The sequence below is a fragment of the Pinus tabuliformis genome, chromosome Q, assembly GCF_031772625.1.
Source record: "Pinus tabuliformis cultivar Carrire ecotype Pingquan chromosome Q, CPIR1, whole genome shotgun sequence".
Lineage (NCBI taxonomy): Eukaryota > Viridiplantae > Streptophyta > Pinopsida > Pinales > Pinaceae > Pinus > Pinus tabuliformis.
In genome coordinates this window covers 111,620,490-111,642,257 of record NC_142296.1, presented here as the reverse complement: position 1 = coordinate 111,642,257, position 21,768 = coordinate 111,620,490, and the positions used below count along the sequence as shown (strand labels likewise).

General features: G+C 37.7%; 1 protein-coding gene across 3 annotated transcripts in view; it reads left to right on the top strand.

The window, feature by feature from the left end:
- LOC149218477 (uncharacterized) overlaps nt 1–21,768 on the top strand; it is a 500,716-nt gene that overhangs the window by 24,956 nt on the left and 453,992 nt on the right. For all 3 annotated transcript variants that reach the window (XM_089384075.1, XM_089384076.1, XM_089384074.1), the window contains exon 2: nt 13,893–14,239. In XM_089384075.1, coding sequence (XP_089240201.1) covers nt 13,893–14,239 — 347 coding nt within the window. The remainder of the gene's footprint in view (nt 1–13,892; nt 14,240–21,768) is intronic.

Sequence of the window (21,768 nt, the reverse complement as noted above, 5' to 3'; positions counted from 1 at the left end):
ACTTTTACAATTTACATCTTAAGGGGGAAAACCCCTTTATCATAGACCCTCATAAATCACCCAGTTTCTGCGACACAACTATAATCTAGCAGATTAACACACTAGGATTCTCCTAAAGTTCTAATAACAAAATGCATCCCGGCTTTGGGGTCAGGTTGAAGGAAAACTCTGCCGATCATAGATCGGTGAGACGAAAAACCTTCTGGGACGTAGATTATCATTAGAAAGTTAGGTCCACCTAGGCAATTTTACATAAACGACTCATATCTGCTAAGATTATTTACATTTCATACATGCAGACTAGGTTTACAATTAAAATGATCAAGCTGCTGATGACTGCAGGCTGGCACAGACACATCGTTCAGGTGCTACCCCTTTCTGCCAAGAAAAGAGGGTGTACTGCATGGGTAGTTGACTAGTAGTGGTCAACATCTGGCTCTACTTGGGGACACATTGCTGCTTTGTAGGAATGTGAGAATCCAGAATCTGCATCCATACAACACACAACAAAATATAAGTAGCGTCCGTCCAAAAATCATCATATAACATTAAGCACAGGAGAGATATAAGCTCTTCATTTATTAACTAATCTAGAAAAGCAAATCTAATCCTAAAACCGAAATGAAAATACTGAAATGACAAGTAGGGTTAGAAATACAATACAAAGATGCCCCATGGCATCAGATGTGTTCAATATAGTGTATACTGAGCATTTCCCTGCTTTCAGGCAAATCTGTCGGCTGCTTGTCGGATGTGCCATGTCCAATTCTGCATATGGTAGGACTTTTTCCTATCCGAAAATCAAGCTGCTCGCGGCCGTCTGATGCGTCAAATCTTCTTCTCATTCTCTTTCTCTTGCGCTTTTTTTTTTATGGCAGGCTGTATCACTGATGACATGTAACTTTCTGTTTCAAAGCTATCAGATGAAGTATGTGAGATATGCGTGACATGTCTTTCTTTATCCTGCCTCTGATCCTTATCATTTTTAAGTCTATCTGGATCACCTTCAATTAGCCATCTTTCAATCGAATCAATGACCTCTTCATAATAAGATGGAACTCATTGCAACAAATGAGAAGGCTCCTGATCTGTTGATGTCCCCTGGTTTCTCTTATCCTCTGACCATTGTTGAAACTTTTGAACCCGTATTTTAATGGCATCCATCTGACTAGAGTGTTCAACCTTTATATCACTGATTTGCCTGGCCTGGTGTTCTTCCATATCTTTTATTACTTTATCGTTCTTTTCTTTTATGTCCATCAAGCAATGCTGCATGGAGTTTATTTCTTCTTTGTGATTTGCTTGCATGGTGGCCAACTGATTATTATGATCAAACGTCATGATAGTCATTTCTTCATCCATAATTAATAACTTATTTTGCATAAAATTAATTTCCCTATCACGATCCGCTTTCATGGTCGCCATATTTTCCTCTAAGTTTGACATTTTGCTTTGCATGAATCTAAATTCTGTTTCATGATTAGTCTTCATGGCCTCAATTTCTTTAGCATGCTGATTTTGCATAATCTCTATCTCCCTATTACGTTTTTCAAGGTGTGTGCATAAAGTTTTCACATCATTGACATAATTATTTTGATTGCTCTCCATATTTTTCACCAGCAGCATTAGTTCTTGTATAATTTGCTTTTGCTCTTCCTTTTCATTGTCATTTGTCCCTGATTTTCCACTATCATGGACTTGATCTGCAATAGTACTGGTGGATGACACATTCTGATCTTGAAATCTTTCTTCAACAGCTGGACCTTTAATAGGATTACTTTCTTTCTTTTGCACAATTTTAGAGGCAGAAGGCAAGCTGTTTGGATAACCATATCTATCTTTAAAAGCATTGACAATGTCTTGTAAAGAAGTGAAAGAATCCTTAGGAAAATTGTTAAACCAATTCAAAGCATCACCCTCTAAAGAAAAGACAAAAAGACGCATCTTGATATCTTCATGATTAAACTGAGGGGGTCTACAATATATGATCATTATGCGAGTAAACAAGCCTAGATGCCTTCTAACAGCGATTGAATCACCACCCGAGAAAATAGGTAATTTAGAAATGGCCTCCTCCGGAAAATCATGGCGACGGTCAGTAAAACGACATGGTTTAAATGAATAATCCATGATGAATAATAAGGGATCAGATGGATGATAGAAATAGATCTCTGCTCAAGAAAATCAAGAGATGAAAGAAGTGGAGTCGCCACTTGAACAATGAATCTGATTCTAGGATCCAAAAAGTAACCACAAGCAGATATGAGGAAAGCTTCTTGTCTGGGAAAAATGAGAAAATGGAGTCGCCACCCAAACAAGAAACAAACCGAAGAGATGCTACTGATATGGCGAAAAATAAGGCAATAAAAGATCCAAATGATAACCCCAAAGGTTGAATCTGCCAGCTCAAAATGAGAGATGAGAAAGATGAGAAAATGAATGTCGATGAAACTCCAGGAACAGAAAAACTTTGTCCCCGGCAACGACGCCAAAAAATGTTGGCGTTGCCGGGCCAGATGAAAAGATAAGAAATGAGAAGGATGATTGTCGTTGAAACACCGAGAACAAAGTGTCCCCGGCAACGGCGCCAAAAAATGTTGTCGCGCAGATTGACACGACAACGCTCAGACCGGGGGCTGTCACTCTGATCCCCGATCTCTCCGTTTAAGCCTGTCTCCCGCGGCTAAGGGGGGTAGACCCTATGATATGACGAAGACCAACTGTCGACCAGTTGGTTGGGAGACACGATATGAAAAGCACTAAAAGGATTTGATTAATTTAGCAGACCAGTGCCTTAAGAGATTGTTGTTAAAACGATTACTTGTTAGATGATATAGAAACATAAACCGTGAACAACAATCATTTGTCATCGCAAGATATCAGTTAAACTCACAATGCTCTTAGAATGACCAAAACGATATCCAGCAACTGAGAATTTTGAAGAGATGAATGCTTTAAACCACCACGAGAATCATAAATCATTAACCAGATATCATATTCGTATCCAGACTTGAAAATTTAAATCTCAGCATAAAAGATATAACATGATAATTCCCTGAGGAAAACAACTGAATCTGGCAAAAATTTCCACAATGTTTTTTATATGCTTTTTCAAATATATATATATATATATATTTTTTTTGGTGCCTTTTTGCCTAACAAAATAAAATTTTAAAACTAAAAAAGAATCTAAACTAAAACAAAATTTAGAATTTAAATCTAAAAGCAAGACCCTAAACAGTGCTTTTTATGAATTTTAATTTTTTAAACATTAAACAAAGCCCAAAAGAAAATTGAAAAAATCTAAATTAAAATGAATTGATCTAAAACCTAATCTAACAAAACCTAACAATAAAACAACAACTAAAACCTAAATCTTTTTTTTTTTTAAAAACAAACTAAAGCTAAAATAAAAAAATTTAAATTTCTTAACTAAAGCTAAAGCCTAAAAAAATAAACTATCAAAATATAAAAAACTTTTATTATTTCTTTGATTTTATATTTAATAAAAATCTTTTAAAAAAAAGGAAACTATTTAAAATGAAACTAAAATCTAAAAAAAATGATAAAATTTAACTATGACTAAACCCTAAAACTATTCTAAAACCAAAAATTAATTAAAAGATTTCTCAAACGTTAATTTTAAAACACGTCGAATTTCCTTTGAAATTTTTTGTAAAGGGTAACGAAATGTCGAAAATTTATCTGCGATGAAAGCCTGAGCAAGGAAAACGGAACCACAGTTTGAAATTACCGGAAGTATGCCGAATGGGATGACTTCAATCGAGATCAGATCTTCTTACCTGGCATTCGCTGAATCAAAAAAAATGTTTCACGTGAAGCTTCACTTGCTAAATCCGCAGGCCAGACGGCAACGATTTGAAGAAAGACGCGTGGGCAGCTTTGAGGCCAGTGCTGCTATTCAAGTTGAAATGCCTGGTGATCAATGGAGAAAAACGATCAACCTATGCTTCTCTGCCGATCATACGCAGTCACGCCCTCAGCAAAATGGAAACCAAGACGTGAGTAACCTCAGTGGCAGCCACACGCAGGCTTCTGGGGATGCGATGAAAGCATACAGGTTCACGCTGCAAAAAATATACTCATAAAAACGCATCAACATAAATTTATTCAACGTGGCTTCAGCTTGGTGGCGGATGAGAACTTCTCATAGAAACCATGTATGAGTTAACGATTTCCAGCCATTGTGCACAGGTTTTGCAGCATAAGAAATAAAAAAAGAATGTCAACAACGTCTAGTGGGTAAGAGGAAAAGCTGCACCAAGTCGTTGTCAAGAATGAGGAGAGCCGTCAACAGCTCAAGGACTGACGCTGAGGATGAGCAGCAAATCATCAATATTGCAGAGCTAAATAGTCCCAGTAACAGTGGGTGCATAGGCGGTTGAAAAAAAAAGCTGAGGAAGATGACAACAGTGGAGCGTAATAATGATTGAAATCTGGTAACCTGATCACAAAACTCTCTGTCTTTCTCGCTCAGAAACCCCTGGAGAAAAACCCTGTACCTGCAATTTCAAGGAAACAAAACCCTAATGAAAACTGCATAAAGCAAAAAATTTGAAACCCTAGATCAGCTAGTTAATTTACAAATTGTGGCCCCTGAAATGCCAGATTTAGCAATAACAGCAGAAATATTATCGAAAATTTCAGATTTTACTGTGAAGAACTTCAGAAAATTTCTCATGCAAATTAGGAAAAATAAACTGAATGATAGACCCAAGATCAAATCCAACTGGGCTCAGCAAAAAATGCTTGCGGGAGTTGGCTGGTTCAGCCGAGAACTTCCCAAACACCCGCTAATCTTCTTCGATAAGGGTTTCCTGCACAGCTCACTTCAACCATCAGTAAAGAGGGCAAAAATGCTGTTAGATCTCAAAAAGTAATGGAGATACCTGCCATTACTTCAGAAACCCTAACACCACTCAAAGCCTAACAAGTGAACAAGATACCTGTGCTCACAATACTCTACAATAAGCTATTATTAATGGCTGAAAAATAAAATATGCAGAAAATAAAACAGCTCATAGCACTTCCAAAGAGTAACACCAGCTAGATTTGGACCCCAAAGTCTTCTTTTATTAACCAGAAACAGATTACAAGAGAGTTTCTTCAGTCAAGACTCACAGATCTTATGATCTGAAATGACCCCCTAAGACCCTATTTAAAGGAAATGATCCCAACGGCTAGTTCGAGTGATCCATGTCGAAATGATCTCGACCGTCGATGAGGATCAAGACATCTCTTAATCTCATCTGTCGAAATTGCTAACTTATTATTAAAAATAATATTTCGCATGCATTCACTCAAAATATTATTATTTTATTATTTAGGGTTTTTGCTTTATTTTATAATTTTTTATATTATTTTTTTATTTCATTTTTTTAATTTTTTAATTAATTAATTAATTTTTTATTATTTTATTAAATGGATCATCGAACTAAGCCTTTGGAAACATCACCTAGGACCTAGGACCTAGGACTCATGAGGGGATTTAAAACATTTTCCAACCCTCAAGACACATTACATCATGACTTTTACAATTTACATCTTAAGGGGGAAAACCCCTTTATTATAGACCCTCATAAATCACCCAGTTTCTGCGACACAACTATAATCTAGCAGATTAACACACTAGGATTCTCCTAAAGTTCTAATAACAAAATGCATCTCGGCTTTGGGGTCAGGCTGAAGGAAAACTCTGCCGATCATAGATCGGTGAGACGAAAAACCTTCCGGGACGTAGATTATCATTAGAAAGTTAGGTCCACCTAGGCAATTTTACATAAACGACTCATATCTGCTAAGATTATTTACATTTCATACATGCAGACTGGGTTTACAATTAAAATGATCAAGCTGCTGATCACTGCAGGCTGGCACGGACACATCGTTCAGGTGCTACCCGTTTCTGCCAAGAAAAGAGGGTGTACTGCATGGGTAGTTGACCAGTAGTGGTCAACACTCCCCATTCCTTCCTTTTATAATTGCTGGCCATGCATTCCTTGTGGGTCCCTCCACCAATTCGATTTGCCTCAAGGAATTCGAATTCCTTCTTCCCCAAGTGCGTACTTCATGTGGGCCCCATATTCCACTAGCATACAAATAAAGTATTTCTCCTATGTTTTCCACCAAAATTTGCCTTGAGCTAGTATTAATCAAAATTGTAAAAAAATTAATTTCCAAACATTAGGAAAATTTAGGAAGGAACATTACACTATTGCACTGAGTATAGCTAAAGATGAGTACATTACTGCTAGCATGGCTAGCTGTGAGGCAGTTTGGCTGAGAAAGCTTTTTGGGGAACTATTTGAGCAAGTTCCAGACACAACAGTTATATATTGTGACAATAAGAGTGGGATTCGTCTTGCAGAAAATCCTGTGTTTCATGACAAGTCCAAGCATATTGAGATCAAGTATCACTATATCTGGGATATGGTGCAGAGAGGAGCAATGAGGCTCCATCACATCTCCACTGATGATCAGATAGCTGACATTCTTACCAAGCCTTTACCAAAAGGAAAGTTCTTGGTTTTTAGAGAGCAACTTGGACTTATGGATGTGACCCTTCTGGGAAGTGGTCACAGTTGATTGAGAACATTGAGCTGCCTTTCCCCCCCTGTCAGAGCTCACAAGATTAGGGAATGATGTTGAAAAGCTCTTGAGGATGAGGGACCTCTTGTGTAGTGTGTGCCACAAGAGTAGGCCTCAGTATGCATCCGACCCACAGTCTGGGACATGGGAAGAGCCACCTATCTGGCCAATAGGTGTAGTGAGACTTGTCTGTGTGACTTGTCTAGGATGCAGGTGTTCCACCACTTGACACTTGGTTGTGTTTGATTCTTGTCTGTGTGACTTGTTTGAGTCTTGTTTATGTGATGTTTGTGTTCTATCACCTAATTGTTTTGAGATAAAAATTGGTTGAGTGTAATCCTTATCTATGTGACATGTGATGATCCTTTCCTTTCCAAATTTGTGTCAAGTGGATGATTCTTTTTTAGATTGTGACTTCATTGTTACAAATGTTACAGAGTAGAGTTGAACTGAGATGAATGAAAGAGATAAGAGGAAGCAAAGATCTTTGATGCAAAAAGAAATTCCTCCCTAGTTGAGAGGGAGTGTTAAAATTTGACAGCTCAGGGATGAATTTCTCTTAGAAGAAATCACATCTTTTAGTTCTGTTTGAACCGCCTATAAGAAAATTTCATTTCGAACAATTCGAATATGACTTTCCAAAAATATTAAGTCACATCTCAATTCGGAAGTGACATTCCAAAAATAGAAAGTCATGTCTAAATGATCAAAGAATATCTGGACATATGGACTGCACTTTAAAATCAAATCAATCATGATTATACAAGTCAAGAATCAATATTTTTATCCTTACTAGTATTATTATTATTATGATACTATTATTTATAAAATAATCTAAAGTCATTCACTGTTAATAGATTAATAAAAACAAATTCTCTCATGGAATAAGTAAATTAAACTGAGAATCTGTTACTTGGAAAATCAAACCTCTCTCTTGGAATAAAATAGTAACTCCACACTTAAAGAGAATGTAACTCTTCCTCTTTAATTCAATGTATGGCAAAAGTGTAACTCCTCATTAAATGCACTTGTAACTACCTTATTCAATTCAATTTGTAACTCTTCTCTCATGTTTAAGTGTAACTCCCTCTCTTCCTAATTCGAATTGTAACTCCTTAAGACAAGTGTACTTCTCTTTCTATTCTTGGGATGAGCTACACTTCTCCTCATGGAATTTGATTCTCCTATCATTGGCTCAAGGCATGAATTTATTTTTTAACTCCTCTCCTTTTTCATCTATTTAAGCAAGAGCAAGTGAGAGCTGAGAGAAACATGTTCATTGTAAAGGAGAGCTAGTGTTGAGTGTGAGAGCAAGGGAAGAGCTAGAGAAAGTGTGAAGGACACGATCTGGTCAAGAGAAGGAGATCTTCAAGCAAAGAGCAAGAACACTTCAGCTGCAAGTTGATTAGGCATTGATGACTTTATTCATTCTCATTCTCTCTCTCTATCTCTATGCTATGCAGAACAATTGAAGAAATCTAATAGAAGAAGAATCATTTGGGTTTTCTCCTTGTGGGTTTTGTCTTGATCATTGGACCTAACTCTCTGTGTCTTATATTTGTGCTGATTGTTTTCGTATGATCCTTAAGTTTGTGTTCTATCTACAATTGTTGATCTGAAAAGTTTTGAAGAAGAAATCTGCATTCTAAGTAATTGCAACTGTTGATTTGGGGTAGCATCGGATGTGCTCTAGCCATGAAAATTGGTGGAGAGGATAAAGCACATGAGATCTCCAAGACCCAGAAATCGTTTTGGAAAATTCCATCCGGATGAGGAGCTATTAAAATAACTAATATTTTTAATGAGTTCCTAAGTCTAAACTTGGGAAAAATAAAAATATTAATGGGTATTAATAAAGATAAGGATGAGAAGTTTCTAAAAGATAAGGAACAAGTCTATTTTAATCTTAGCCGTTGATTAGAGACTTAATTTCGATCGTTGATTCATCAACAGGAAAAGTATAAGAGGGGGCTTGAGGGTCAGTTGGAGATACACCAGAGGGAGACCAGTCAGTTTGATTTTTTGGAGCGGGGTTTGCTGAGAAATCGAACTAGAGGTCTGGATTGCAGTGAGAGGCAGCAAGTACATAACAGAATGGTAGGGATAGTACTGGAAGACTAGCGTAGAGATCAGAGAGGTAGACGCAGAGCAAATCAAGGAGACGCAGAGGTAGTTGGATTGCTCAGTGACTCGAGGGTCTGCGTGGGTGACGCAAAGAGGTCAAGCGCTGACGCAGAGAGGCAGAAAGCTGACGCAGAGGGTCTGGGCGCTGCGTAGAGGCCAGCTAGACTGACGCTGAGCTTTGGGGAAGCGCTAGAGGATTTATGGTATTACTGCCGTGTGGTTATCTCTGTTAGGTGAGCCAGTTTGGCATCCTAGTTGTACTCAAGAAAAGCTAAATAATAAAATCCTCCTCTGCTGCACCGGTTTTCCCGGATTGGGTTTTTCCGGGGACAATTGTCCAAAAATAACTGTGTTGATGTGTTTGATTCTTGTGCATGTATTTGTTTCTGTATAATGGTGTGGTGTGATATCTGCAGTAGAATTTATTTTAATATTTATTGAAGGGATTTCGTAAATAACTTAGTGGAAAAAATAAGTTGGTAAAATAAATCAGTTGCTGCAGTAACAGAGTTTTCACAGCAACAACATAGATAATTCAGTTTTCTACAAAGTAAATTCAATGTTTTTCAAAGTACATTCAGTTTTCTCGCAAAGTGCATTCAATTTTCTTCAAAGTACATTAAGTTCCATTCAGTTTTTTGGAAAGTACATTTAGTTCCATTCAATTTCCTGCAAATTACATTTAGTTTTCTGCATAGAATTTTCAAGTTTCTGTAAAGAATCTTTAAATTTCTGCATAGAACTTTCAGATTTTAACATTTGGCAAGGAAACTCATCCTTGATCTTTGTCCTTAACATTGGCCACTGACACTAGTAGCTTTAACAAATTTCCCTTCAGATTTGGATCACTAGAGGGAGTGTGTTATGAAACCAGCTCAAGGAAAGATAGAAAAGATAGATCAACGCCTTAGAATTCAGCCTCTTCGAGGGGGAAACCTCCTTTACATTACATAAATGAACAATTCTTGGATGATACAAATGAAAAGACCTCCTTTCTATATATAGGAGTCTAAGGGTTCATAACATAATCAGAGCCGACATAACAATAATAATGTAAGGGCACAATAATAACAATAGTGGGCTTCTATGGGGCACAATAGTAACAATATGGGCACTACATGGGTACATCAATATAATAAGTGGGTTATGCTAATAACAATAAGGGGTTACACTAGCAGTATAGGGGCTTAACATGCCCCTCTCCTTGAAAAAGCGTTGTCCTCAACGCTTGAGTAGTTCTTGATGCTTCTGTATAAAATTCTTGTCCTCCCATGTGGAATATTCAGCGGGTAAGTTCTTCCACTTGATGAGATACTCTGAACTTGATCGATTTCGTAACTGTCGGGTTTTTGTTTCTGTGAATGCTCCAGGTTCCAATATGATTTTTCCTTCCTCTTTAATTTCTGGCAATATTGTTTGAATTGGGATCTTTTGCAACTTTTGAATAAGTGGCCATACTTCTTCGTCCTTCTTCCATTCATCCCTTGTTTCGTTTATCCAATCTAGTTGGATAATATAAATAGCACAAAACAATGCTTCCACATCCTCATCCTTGAAGAGTCTTCCCATTCGGTAAGGTCGCCATTTTTTAAGTGCCTGTTGTTTCGTTTGATTTTGCACTGAAGTGGCATTATCCTTTAAAAGTTGGAGAACTTGTTGATGCTCGATGTGATCTTTCACTGCTTGAACCTTTTTCTTCTTGATATGTCCTTCTATCTCTAGAGTTTGAGGAGTGGTAATTTCTTCCAATCCTTTACAAGATATGGTCGGATTTAATTCTTGATGTTCGATGTGATCTTTCACTTCTTGAACATTTTTCTTCTTTATATGTCCTTCTATCTTGATAGTTTGAGGAGTGCTAATTTCGAACAATGAATTACAAGATATGGTTGGATTCATTTCTTCTTTCTCGATGTGATCTTTCACTTCTTGCACCTTTTTCTTCTTGATATGTCCTTCTATCTTGAGAGTTTGAGGAGTGGTAATTCTTGCCAATGCTTTACAAGATATGGTCTGATTCATTTCTTCTTTCTCTGGGGTGGGGTCTTGGCGTATATCTTCTTCTTTTGTTGTTTCTTGATCCTTTTCTTCCTCCTCTTCATATTCTATGTAAAATAATTTCTTCTCAGCACACTTATGACCTTTAGTGCATTTGCTATCACAATTGTAACAAAGCCCTTTTTCTCTTTTTTCTTCCAATTGTTGTGGTGTAACCCTTGTAGGTTGTGGAAGGCTAGGAGAAACAACACTTCCATCTTTATAGTTGTGAGGGGTACACTTCCTGGTTTCCATAATTTTGCTTTCCACTATGTCACAAAGCCCTTTTACTCTTTCCAATTGTTGTGGTGTTGCTTTAAAGAAGGTGTTGCTCTTTGTATCTTCATAATGTGCTATCATTTCCTCCGTGAAAATTGACCACGTAACAAGTTGTTTACGCGAACAAAGCCCTTTGTACCATAAAAATTGATCTGGTTCTAAATATGAAGATGCAATACATACCTTTTGTAACAGTTGTACACCATGTATATCAAAATATTGCTCCATCTGAAGTATCCAATTTACCGGATCCTTGCCATCAAACTTCCTCATCTTGCTTTTTCTTGATTTTAGGAGCTCTACCTTGAAACAAATGTAACTATGTACTTTCGAATCTTTAATTTCTGAAATTGTGACCTGTAGCCGCCCTCTGTGTCCTCTTTTCAATGCCACCAGTCTGATCCAAATTGGATTCTCCAAGAAAGATTTATGCACAATCTCCCAAGATGACCTGATTATAGACTAGTTAAGTAGAGCGAACTTGTATGACATGCCACGAGTCACTGTTTCAACCTTTGGATCTGAAAAATGCATACAAGAAACTACAGTCTGTCCTCTTTCTGTACCTTCTTATGAAATTTCAATCCGATCCCCAGAGAGAAAGTTATGACGATTTTCCCCAGGTCACCTGTTTTGAATGTAATTCAGGAGTCTGGAAAAAGACCAACTTCCTCAGATCATATCTCCGCAAATATCGCGCGAAAAGTTCTGAAATTCGGACCCAAGGTTCAACGCGATTTCTTCTCAAATGGGTTTTTTTTGCGACTTCTGAAACGTCACAGAAAAAAAGTTATAGCGAAAATGCCACGATGACCTGTTTGGAGCAGCGAAACCCTAGAATCCAAAGCTCCGATACCAAATGTTATGAAACCAGCTCAAAAAAAGATAAAAAAGATAGATCAACGCCTTAGAATTCAGCCTCTTTGAGGGGGCAACCTCTTTTACATTACATAAATGAACAATTCTTGGATGATACAAATGAAAAGACCTCCTTTCTATATATAGGAGTCTAAGGGTTCATAACATAATCAGAGCCGACATAACAATAATAATGTAAGGGCACAATAATAACAATAGTGGGCTTCTATGGGGGACAATAGTAACAATATGGGCACTACATGGGTACATCAATATAATAAGTGGGTTATACTAATAACAATAAGGGGTTACACTAGTAGTATAGGGGCCTAACAGAGTGTTTTATGTGTGTTGGACCTTTGGTAGCATACTTATAGGTTGCATATTGTATCTTGTAGTTTCCATTATCACTACCCATGTCCTTTATTGGCTAGTTTCTTTCTTATCTTCAGTTTATTTGATCTAGGAGATGCTTTCACACTCCAACATTATACCTTTTTTTGGCCAATGTATCATTTTAGTCTCATTGACCTATTTTTCGACATTATATTACTTGTGTGATTTTGACTGTCCATCTGTCCTCTAACTTTAACAAACACCTCTTCTCTTCTTCTAGAGGTTTAACCTTCTTTTTAATAAGCCTCCTCTAACTTAACTTCTATCCTCTCCATCCCTTGGAAGCTATATACTTCTCTTTTGCCCATTGCATATAATCATTCTTTACCCTTACCAAATTATCTTGCATTTACTTCATTGCTAAGCCATCTTTGTTCTTGCTGTAGGGTTCCTAGACTTGATTGATCAACTTCTTTGTATCCCTCATCAACAGCCCAAGAGGAATTAAATTTGAAAGGTGCAGGGGGGTTCTTTCCCCAATACAATCGGAAAGAATGTGTCTATGATCTCATAATCTTCCTACATCTTGCCAAACCCTTATTTGCCAATCCATTTCCATCATCCTTTTGAGATCAAGAATCTATTTAACCCTTTCTCTATTCCTTTTATAACTTTCCTCTTACTTGTCCATATTAAATTAAGTTCCACTGGTTCAATATTGCATGATCTTTTTCATTCTAGTTTGAGGATAGGAAGTCAGTGAAAGGATCAAATCTACTTTATCTACCCAAATGTCACTTTCCTTTAGTACAAAGCTCATATATCCACTATATATAATATTATAATGTCCTTGTCATGAAACCCAAAATTCCATCCTTTGAGAATAAGATTCATAGATGTTCACTAGGTGAAAATGCATCTTTAATCTTTTGAATAAAACTTAATTGGAATAGCTGAGCTGAGAATAGTATATTCTTATTTTCTATAGAGTTCTTCCATCCTATTAGTAGACCTTCGAATCTCCCTTCTGCCCCTGACAACTCGAAACTCCAGTGTGGTAAAATGGAATTTAGCACTTAGATTCCTTTATTCTTATGATAGTTTCTTGAAACAAAATACATCAAGCCTATACCTATATACAACTCTTCTAAGGGATCCTTTCTTCTGGGGATATTCAAACCAATTTTGCAAGCATTGACATCAGGATAGAATCGGCAAGGGTCCAGAAAACCAAAATATCATAAAAATTGGGAAAATATTGGTAAAAATTGGCGAACATCAGCAAACTTAAGATACCACCAAGCTATCGGTAAAAATCAACAAACATCAGTGTTTCTGCAGCGTGTTAAGATTGAAGATTTTTTTGTTTGGTTCTCTCTCTGGTTTTTTATGTTGGGTAGTTTTTGTTTCGAGAAATACAGCTGATATTATACAGAAATAAACTATGTACATATATAAGTGTTCTATTATTTTTGGAATTTCCTTTGAATTTTCTTTTGTTTTGAGAATTACAGCTTATATTATAGAGAAATAAACTATGCACATAAATAAGTGTTCTATTATTTTGGAAATTACTGTGAATTTTCTTTAGCACTCTTTACTGTAATTTGTCAAATCTGATTGTAGAAATAAATATTTGATATGTGCAGGCATCAAAGAATGTGTATACACAACTGCTCTTGTTTGGTCATTCTAGTTCACATGAAGTTCTTTTGGAAGGAGAGCCGCAAAAGGCATTTGGTCATTCATTGTCATTATTTATGGAGTTCTCAGAAATCGTATGCAGGTTGAGGGAAGTACTGAACAATTTGGTTAGACAAGTTGATTCTATCTATTCGGCGGATACCAAAAACAACAAATTGTGTGCCTCATTCACTACCATCCATATGCCGAGTGTTTTTTCATCCTTTGCTGATGGCCTTAAAGTTTTCCTTATTATGGATGAAATTATTGCCCAAAACGGCCATGTAAAGCATTATGCATCAGTCTTTATGAGGTGAAGTTTCAATTATCTTAACTTTATTACTGAATTCAATTTATGAATATATAAATCCAAGCGACTACAATGAAATTGTTTGTTCTCTTGCAAGGAAGACTCTTACTTTTTGTTTTTCCTCGGAAAAAAAAGCGAAGAAATGCATCCTTTTCCATTACTTAAAATAAAAAAGACATCTCTCTTAGAAAACCTTGGAAGGTAAGGCATAAGAAGTGCCATCGATATATGGAGCTCCACACATATAAGTTTTATCAAATTCATCAAAATATTCTTTTCTTCAACATCACATGTACAACCAAACTCTTACATAAACCAGTAAAAAGCCCAAGACTGTCCTCGACAGGTCCAAAACTACAAGTATTTCTTTGTTATTGCATAAACACTATTCAAAAAATTTATTTTGGAGGAAGCACCTCCTCCTATTGATAATTCTGGTCAACTGTAAAGATCCCGTGATTTATTCGCATGCTTGCTTTGAAAGTTGATCTGCATCTTGGATCTTGATTATCTTCCTGCATAACATGTTTGCATGTATAGGAGTGAAAAGATGGTTCAGTTCCATGTTAAAGTAAATTCTGAGACTTCATTGATCCTTCAAGCTAGGGGATGATGAGCTTTGAATCTCCAAACACTTGAACGTCCCTAACAACCATCTCCAAGGCAGAAGTCATCAGGATGGATACTGCCTGCATTTATGCAGCATTGTTCAATCCTTCTCCCCAGACCAGTTAGAGTTTCATCTCATGACAACAGTTTTGCACTCAGACAACTTGAACCTTATAATTGAATATGAAAAATTACCTAACCAAACTTCATATCTACATAAACCAAAATGCTGTACAAAAGATTTAAAAGTGTAGACACTGCATATCAATAGGTTAGATCGTTATAATAGCAAACAAATAATAGATATAAGAATGAGAAGTCCAAAAATTAGATCTGAATACTAAATCAGATGAGCACCAGCCCAACATTAAGTAGAAAATAAATCAGATCTGAATAACAGATTAGCATGATGAATCAATGCAGCCCCTGTCCAGTTCTAAATAGAAATAAGGTCTGGAAAACATCAGATCAGTATGGTCAATATGCACCAGCAATCACATATATTTCTATTATAGTTGAAAAGAATATTACATAGATCATGTTACCTAAGGAGGGAACGCCTATAGGACAAAGAGCTAGACTAAGTGATAGCAATAGGACAATGACCCACTGTCACCTCAGCCACTGCCCCCTGCTCTTTATGGACTTTCACCGATGGGAGGAGTCCTGATAAGATGATAATAACCTTTTTGATAGATATTCTAGGGTTTATGGTGCTAGGTGATGAGTTAGGACCTCTCAAGGGAAGCTCTATGTGAAAATATGACACTTCTAAAGGTTCGTTCCCTCTAAGAGACCTAGAAAGGACTTGCACAAGATCTAGGGTTTCGTGAATTATCGTGACAAAGTTACTCCCAAGATCAAATCAAGGAGGAGAAAGGGTTTTTTATTGTTTATTTCACCAAGTTCTAAGCTTCCTATGATTTACTTCACCGAGTACTAAGCTCATACAACCCTCAAAGAAGTCCCAAAGTTAAGGAAATACAAGCTAGGGTTTCCCTCTTAGGGCACACCTAGGGCAAGATATTTTATGGATGAAAACCAATTGGATGCTTGCCAAACTTTGAGGTCTTGTAGATAAGACCCTAAGCTTGATGCCTATGCTCCTGGAATCCACCAATTCACTCTCTAATGTAATTCGCTCTATGCCCTAGCCTAGCCGTCCTAGTTTAGGGGACCAAAATTTAGAAGAGGAAATTTATGGAGAATATTTGAGTTTGATCACCAAAGGCTTGGACCAATGCCTTGTCCTTTGGGCATATGGAGTACTAGCTGCTTTAGATTAGCTAAAATTGTCCTTAAGGAGGTCAAGAATTGATGCCCTAGGTACCAAACCTCAACAATTACCCACTCAAGAATTATTGAGTTTTATGGAGAAAAACAATATTTTACCACTAGGAACATTCATCACATGTCGTGTTATGAGTAACATATGCAAGTGCCAACCAAATAGCTTTCAAAATATATGTTCACAAATTAGGGCACAATATAGCATTAAACTAGTTGCAACAATTGCATACATTAGACATTATTTCAAGAGCAAAATTTCAACAAAAGGCACTTACAAGATGACATGCAATATATCCATCCACAATCCAAGAGATAGCTCCAAAAGATAAAAAATCAGCTCCAAATATCAAAATGCATCCAAGGTACTCGAATAGCCGATCCAAGAACAAGTACGAATTTGCGTAAGAGGCCGAAATTCCCAAGTGATGATGATGAGAGATTAGAAACGATCTCTCTTTTATTTATATGTGTCTAACTAGGTCAAGTTTTGCCTACTAGACCCTAAACATTATAAAAATGGGCAAGATACATCCCTTGGTCACTAGGTGACCAAGTAGCTTTACAAAATTATGAATTAGCCATCCAAATGCAAGCCAAAATGATGATGTCATGGTGATGTAGGGCCGTTGGAAGACAATGTTGAGTCCTCTTGGTGCCAAAATGTGTGAAAGGGCCCCATAAATCTCGAATAAGGCGATGGCCCGTTACTCTCCATGTAAATCATCATGTAGGTCCCAATTTGTGTTTGGGGCACAAAAACTAGTCTCACGGGTCTACTAATGATTGTATAGCCTGTAATGCTCCAATACTAAGGGCTCTGACAATGGTACTTACCCCTCCCATGTCTTAAGGGGTGAGAAAAACCTCCTCTTGGCCTTGGATCAGCTACCACACCACGTGGTAAATGTTAAGCCGACTGGGGCACATTGGTCCAAGTGCATCATCTCATGAGTAATGAGGGGCAATGAGCAGACTGTTGAGGGTGTTGAAGGTACCCAAGCTGTGAAATGATGCTTTGCACATGATGGGAGTCCCATGGCTCTTACTGCCTCACCTGGGAGTGTCAATATGATCCTCTGGTGGACTTGGGTCCCAATTAAGTTGCCCAACCCATGATGAAACCACCTGCCAATCACATATAATGTCTAGTGCTGCATCCTCACCATTAGGTACAATAATTCATTCCTGCATCTAAGTGAACCAAGTTTGTTAATCAAGGACACAATGAAACTTCATGTGGGGCTTTTCTTCCAAATTTGTGGCTTTAATCTTGTAATAGTGTTACCTCCCTAGGTAGGCGTGGTTAATAAACAACACTATTAGGTGTTCCTAGCCCCTGAGGGGAAAGACAGGTCCTATTTACATCCCTCAATTGATAGGTGGCATATGAATGATGATGAAACTGATGGGGTCACAGGGGTCTCAAGGCCAAATGCCATGGATACACGGATAACAACAATGAGGGATGACCACATATTGGGTGTATAGATGTAGGAGGGAGCAATCATGGATACATGAGTTACCTCGACCTTTATCTTTCTACCCCTCTTTATTTGCATTTTACCTTTTCTTTATTTTTCTTTATATTACTGCTCGGGGCTCCAGGAAATGAGAGCATGCTGTGAATGACGTAAAACAATTATTAGCCCTTTAAGGTGGGGCAGTTCATCGCCCACTAGGGGTTGGGACATGCATTTATTCCTTAATGATGTGGGGGCACTATGGGGCCCTAGGAACCGGGGTGATGGCCATGATAAGGGGTGGAGCTCATGTTTGGATTTTTCCCACATGCTAATTAAATGCCCCAACCACAATCAAAGCCTTTCTTCTTACAAGTCACCCAATAATCCAGGCCCAGTATGCCTAAGAGAAACAAGTGTATGCACCCGATTGCATAATGAAAAACATACCTTTGGGTTGGATTTCCCACCTTCTAACATATGCTGCTAATAGGTGGGCGAGGGGACACGCGACTGATGCAAGGAGAAAAGATCAAATGGCACAATATATCGGCTACATCGGTGGCTGTCAGAGGGTTGTCGGCTGACGGTTATAGAGATAACTAGGAGAAAAATTCTCCTATGGGTTCATCCACTTTTAGTGGGTAACATCTGGCTCCAATTGAGACATGAGCTTATTGGAGAGTGCACGACCAATATACTCGAGCGGGGAGGTCACGAGAACACCAACAATCCTCTGGGACTACAGACCTATATCTTGCACATACCAAACAATGTTGGAAGCATGTGTCCTGGGTGTACTTTTATTGCTCATGTTTTTGTTAAATAATAAATCACATAGGAAAGAAAATCTATTCTAAGATGCTAATCTATTCTAGCATGATAACATAATATGATGATAGTAGCCATACAAAATCAATATGCAATGCATCATACTCTAGCATGCATAACATACAATGTCATGTATCTAGGAAAAGGGTGATGTGCTTGGCCTTGGCAGGGTTAGGCCAAAGCTCACCATCAAGTCTAGCTATGTAATGGTATCCTTCACCAACCTTACCATGAATTTTGACAAGCACAGGGTTTTTATCAACCAACACGACTTCCCAAACTTTGAATTCCTTCTTTGGCTTTTGCACCTACTTCTTTTTAGGCTTATTTTCTTTAGGGTTAGGCCTTGTAAAGAGAAATATTTCGTGGGAAGGAAGAAGGGCAAGATCCCCTGAATTCTTGAATTTAGGGGGGTTATGAAATAATGGGAGAAGGCCAATATTCTCAACATGAATTGGAAATGGGAGTTCCTTATAAATAACAAATGGGGTTCCATCAGACTACGGGATGGTGGCATAAGATAAATCCATTTGAAGTTGTCCACCCATAGAAGCACCCCACTTTCTAGACAACAACATTCCCCATATGTCAGGTATGTCTATAACAACAATGTCCATGAGTATAGAGATATCTTCATTGACAACCAAGGCTACTTTAAGGTCTTTAATAAGGCCATGGACAAAAATGGACCTAGAATCGAAGGCCCATACATTCTTATAGGTTTGAGTAATGTCTAATGTAAATTGATTCATGGATTTTAGATGTATAATATTTGTGGAAGCCCCCGAATCCAACATGCAATTATGAAGATGTTGAGAAATCTAAAGGGCTACAATTAGGATGATTTCTCTTAAACTTGATAACTGCTTGTGATTTATTGTTACTTTTACTTGATTATTAACTTCTCTTATTATAATGTTGTTCTTATCATCAAATAGATACCAAAACAAGAAGATCAACAATACACAAGAACACATGATGTAGGCTGGAAGCCAGGGTGAAAACCTCTCCACTTGAGAGGAAAACCCACAAATCTCTTCTCTTCTTATAGATTCTTCAAATGACGAATTCCAAGACCTCTAGACCAAGACCAATACCCTTCCAAGACCAAGCCAAACCTTCTTGATGATGTGCTTCTTCTATCCAATTCAAATCCAATCAAATCTCTTCCAATTGCAGAATTTCGATCCCTAGCTACAAAATTTCGGCCACCAGCTACAAAAATTCGGCCTCCATTATAGGTTTGAAATTTTCGCCCCCTGCAACAGTTGCTGCTTCCACATGTGTGAGCAATTTTAGGGCTTCCAAGGCTTCCTTTGACCTTCGCTTGGGTTGCTTCTCCTTCTAGGGTTTGTAGGTGACCTAAGAGTCCTTTCTTCAACCTTCTTTCTGCAACTTTCACAACTTCGACCTTGCAGCTGCAAAACCCTAGCCTTCCTTTCGCACTTGTTAGCGAGAGAGAGAGAGAGAGGGAGAAATAACCCAAGAATTTCAGCCTTTGTCCTTCTGCTTCTCCTTTGCTTGGATGATGAGAAGTGAGTGAGTATCCATAGGAGGTCGAGTTCCCTCCTATATATAGGCTTCCAAGGAGGACGACATGCCCTAATGAGGCTGACTTCTTAGTTGCCAGGCCGACTTGGTCTTGGAGGGTATTTTGACACTTTTAAATACAAAAATAATTCTTTTGACATGTTACAATGTGTCCAATGGGGTCTTCTTCATATGACAATGACTATTAACTTCTTAACACTAGGACAAACCCTATAAGCACTCAATGGGTGCTTGACCTCTAAATAAAATGACTTTGAGCTTGAAACCCATGCTACAAAAATAACAATAATAATTTTTCTTTTTTTACAATATACAAGAGTACATTTCATATTTATGAAGATCGAACCTAGTTACACATTTCAACACTCCCTCTTAACTAGGGAGGTATTCATAATGGTACATGGACATTCTCAAACTAAAGAGATCTCATAAGAAGAGTCAGATTGGTAAGCCATCTTATAAGCTATCATTTCAGCTTATCTCTTTGCATCTCATCATACCAACCAACATTGTCACATAGCAAGGCCTTGACTAACAACTCTATCTCTCCACAAGATTAGAGCACAATGTTGGCGAGACCAATGACTGATAGACACCATCATCATTGTCTCTTAAGGCACATACCCCACCTGGGTGTTCAAAGGGTATGTCCTTTTAGGACAATTCTTGTCTTGGAATAACACATCCTCAAGGAATTTCCTCTTCGACCACTATTGCCTATTGGATGCCCTACCACATCTTCGAAGAGTATCGGAATCAATTTCAGATGCTTACCCAATCCTCCATTCTTTCTTCATAACATGAAGACAAGAGTGATGTGTCTATCTCTCCCTCTCAACTAGGGAGGATCTACACATTCCTATAAAAGGAATATTCCCAAGCTCCCTTTTAACAAGGGACTTGCCCAAGCTCCCTCTCAACTAGGGATTTGTTTCCAACAACAACTATTTTCTCTTTGGTGGAGATCATGGTACCATCAGCTGCTTGTAGGGCTCCTCCTTTCGATGTCATGAGCTTCAACTTCTTCATCATGGAGCCTTCATTTTCTAGATCTTATTTGTAGGGCATCGACCATCTTCTCCATCACTTTCCTTCAATGAACCATAATGTTGAACTAGTAGTCACGTCATTATTTTCTTCATTGGAAAGTGATCTTCCAGTCCACATCTGGTTTTTCTTCATACAACTACCTCTTCCAAGTCATGTTTTTTGCAGGATCTTCCATCCATTCTCATGACTACTAGTTGTAGGTGACATCTACAACTCTCTTTCGGTAGCTTTGTTTCAACCCACCCCCTCTCATATTCTGAACTGATTTTGTAGAACCTTAGACAAGTTTTGGAAAACCCTAAACTGCTTAGGGATATTGTGAAATGCTATTTGAAGTTTGATGATGTCATGTTTGGGATTTTGGTATGATTAGTAAAACCTAACTTGTTAGGGTTGAATGATAAGGTCTAAAGTCTCAAACCTTTGAAGTCTTGGTAATGTTGGGTTTGCTATGTTTCTACATTGAAACCCTAGCTCATTAGGGTTTGGTGAAATGTGTGAGTAAGACCCTTATATTGTCTTAGAAATGTTTTCCTTGGTATTTGTGTGTTTGTCTGATCAAACCCTAGTGTAGTCAAGATGGTTGTGTGTCTAACTCTTATTGATCATTGTGAACTTGGGTTTGACTAACACATGATATGAAATGCCTTTGCACAATGATGAAATCTAGGCATGTATGGATATGTCTTTTTGGTTGAAACCCTAGCTTGGTCTAGGTCAAATGTATTAATGTTGTTGGTC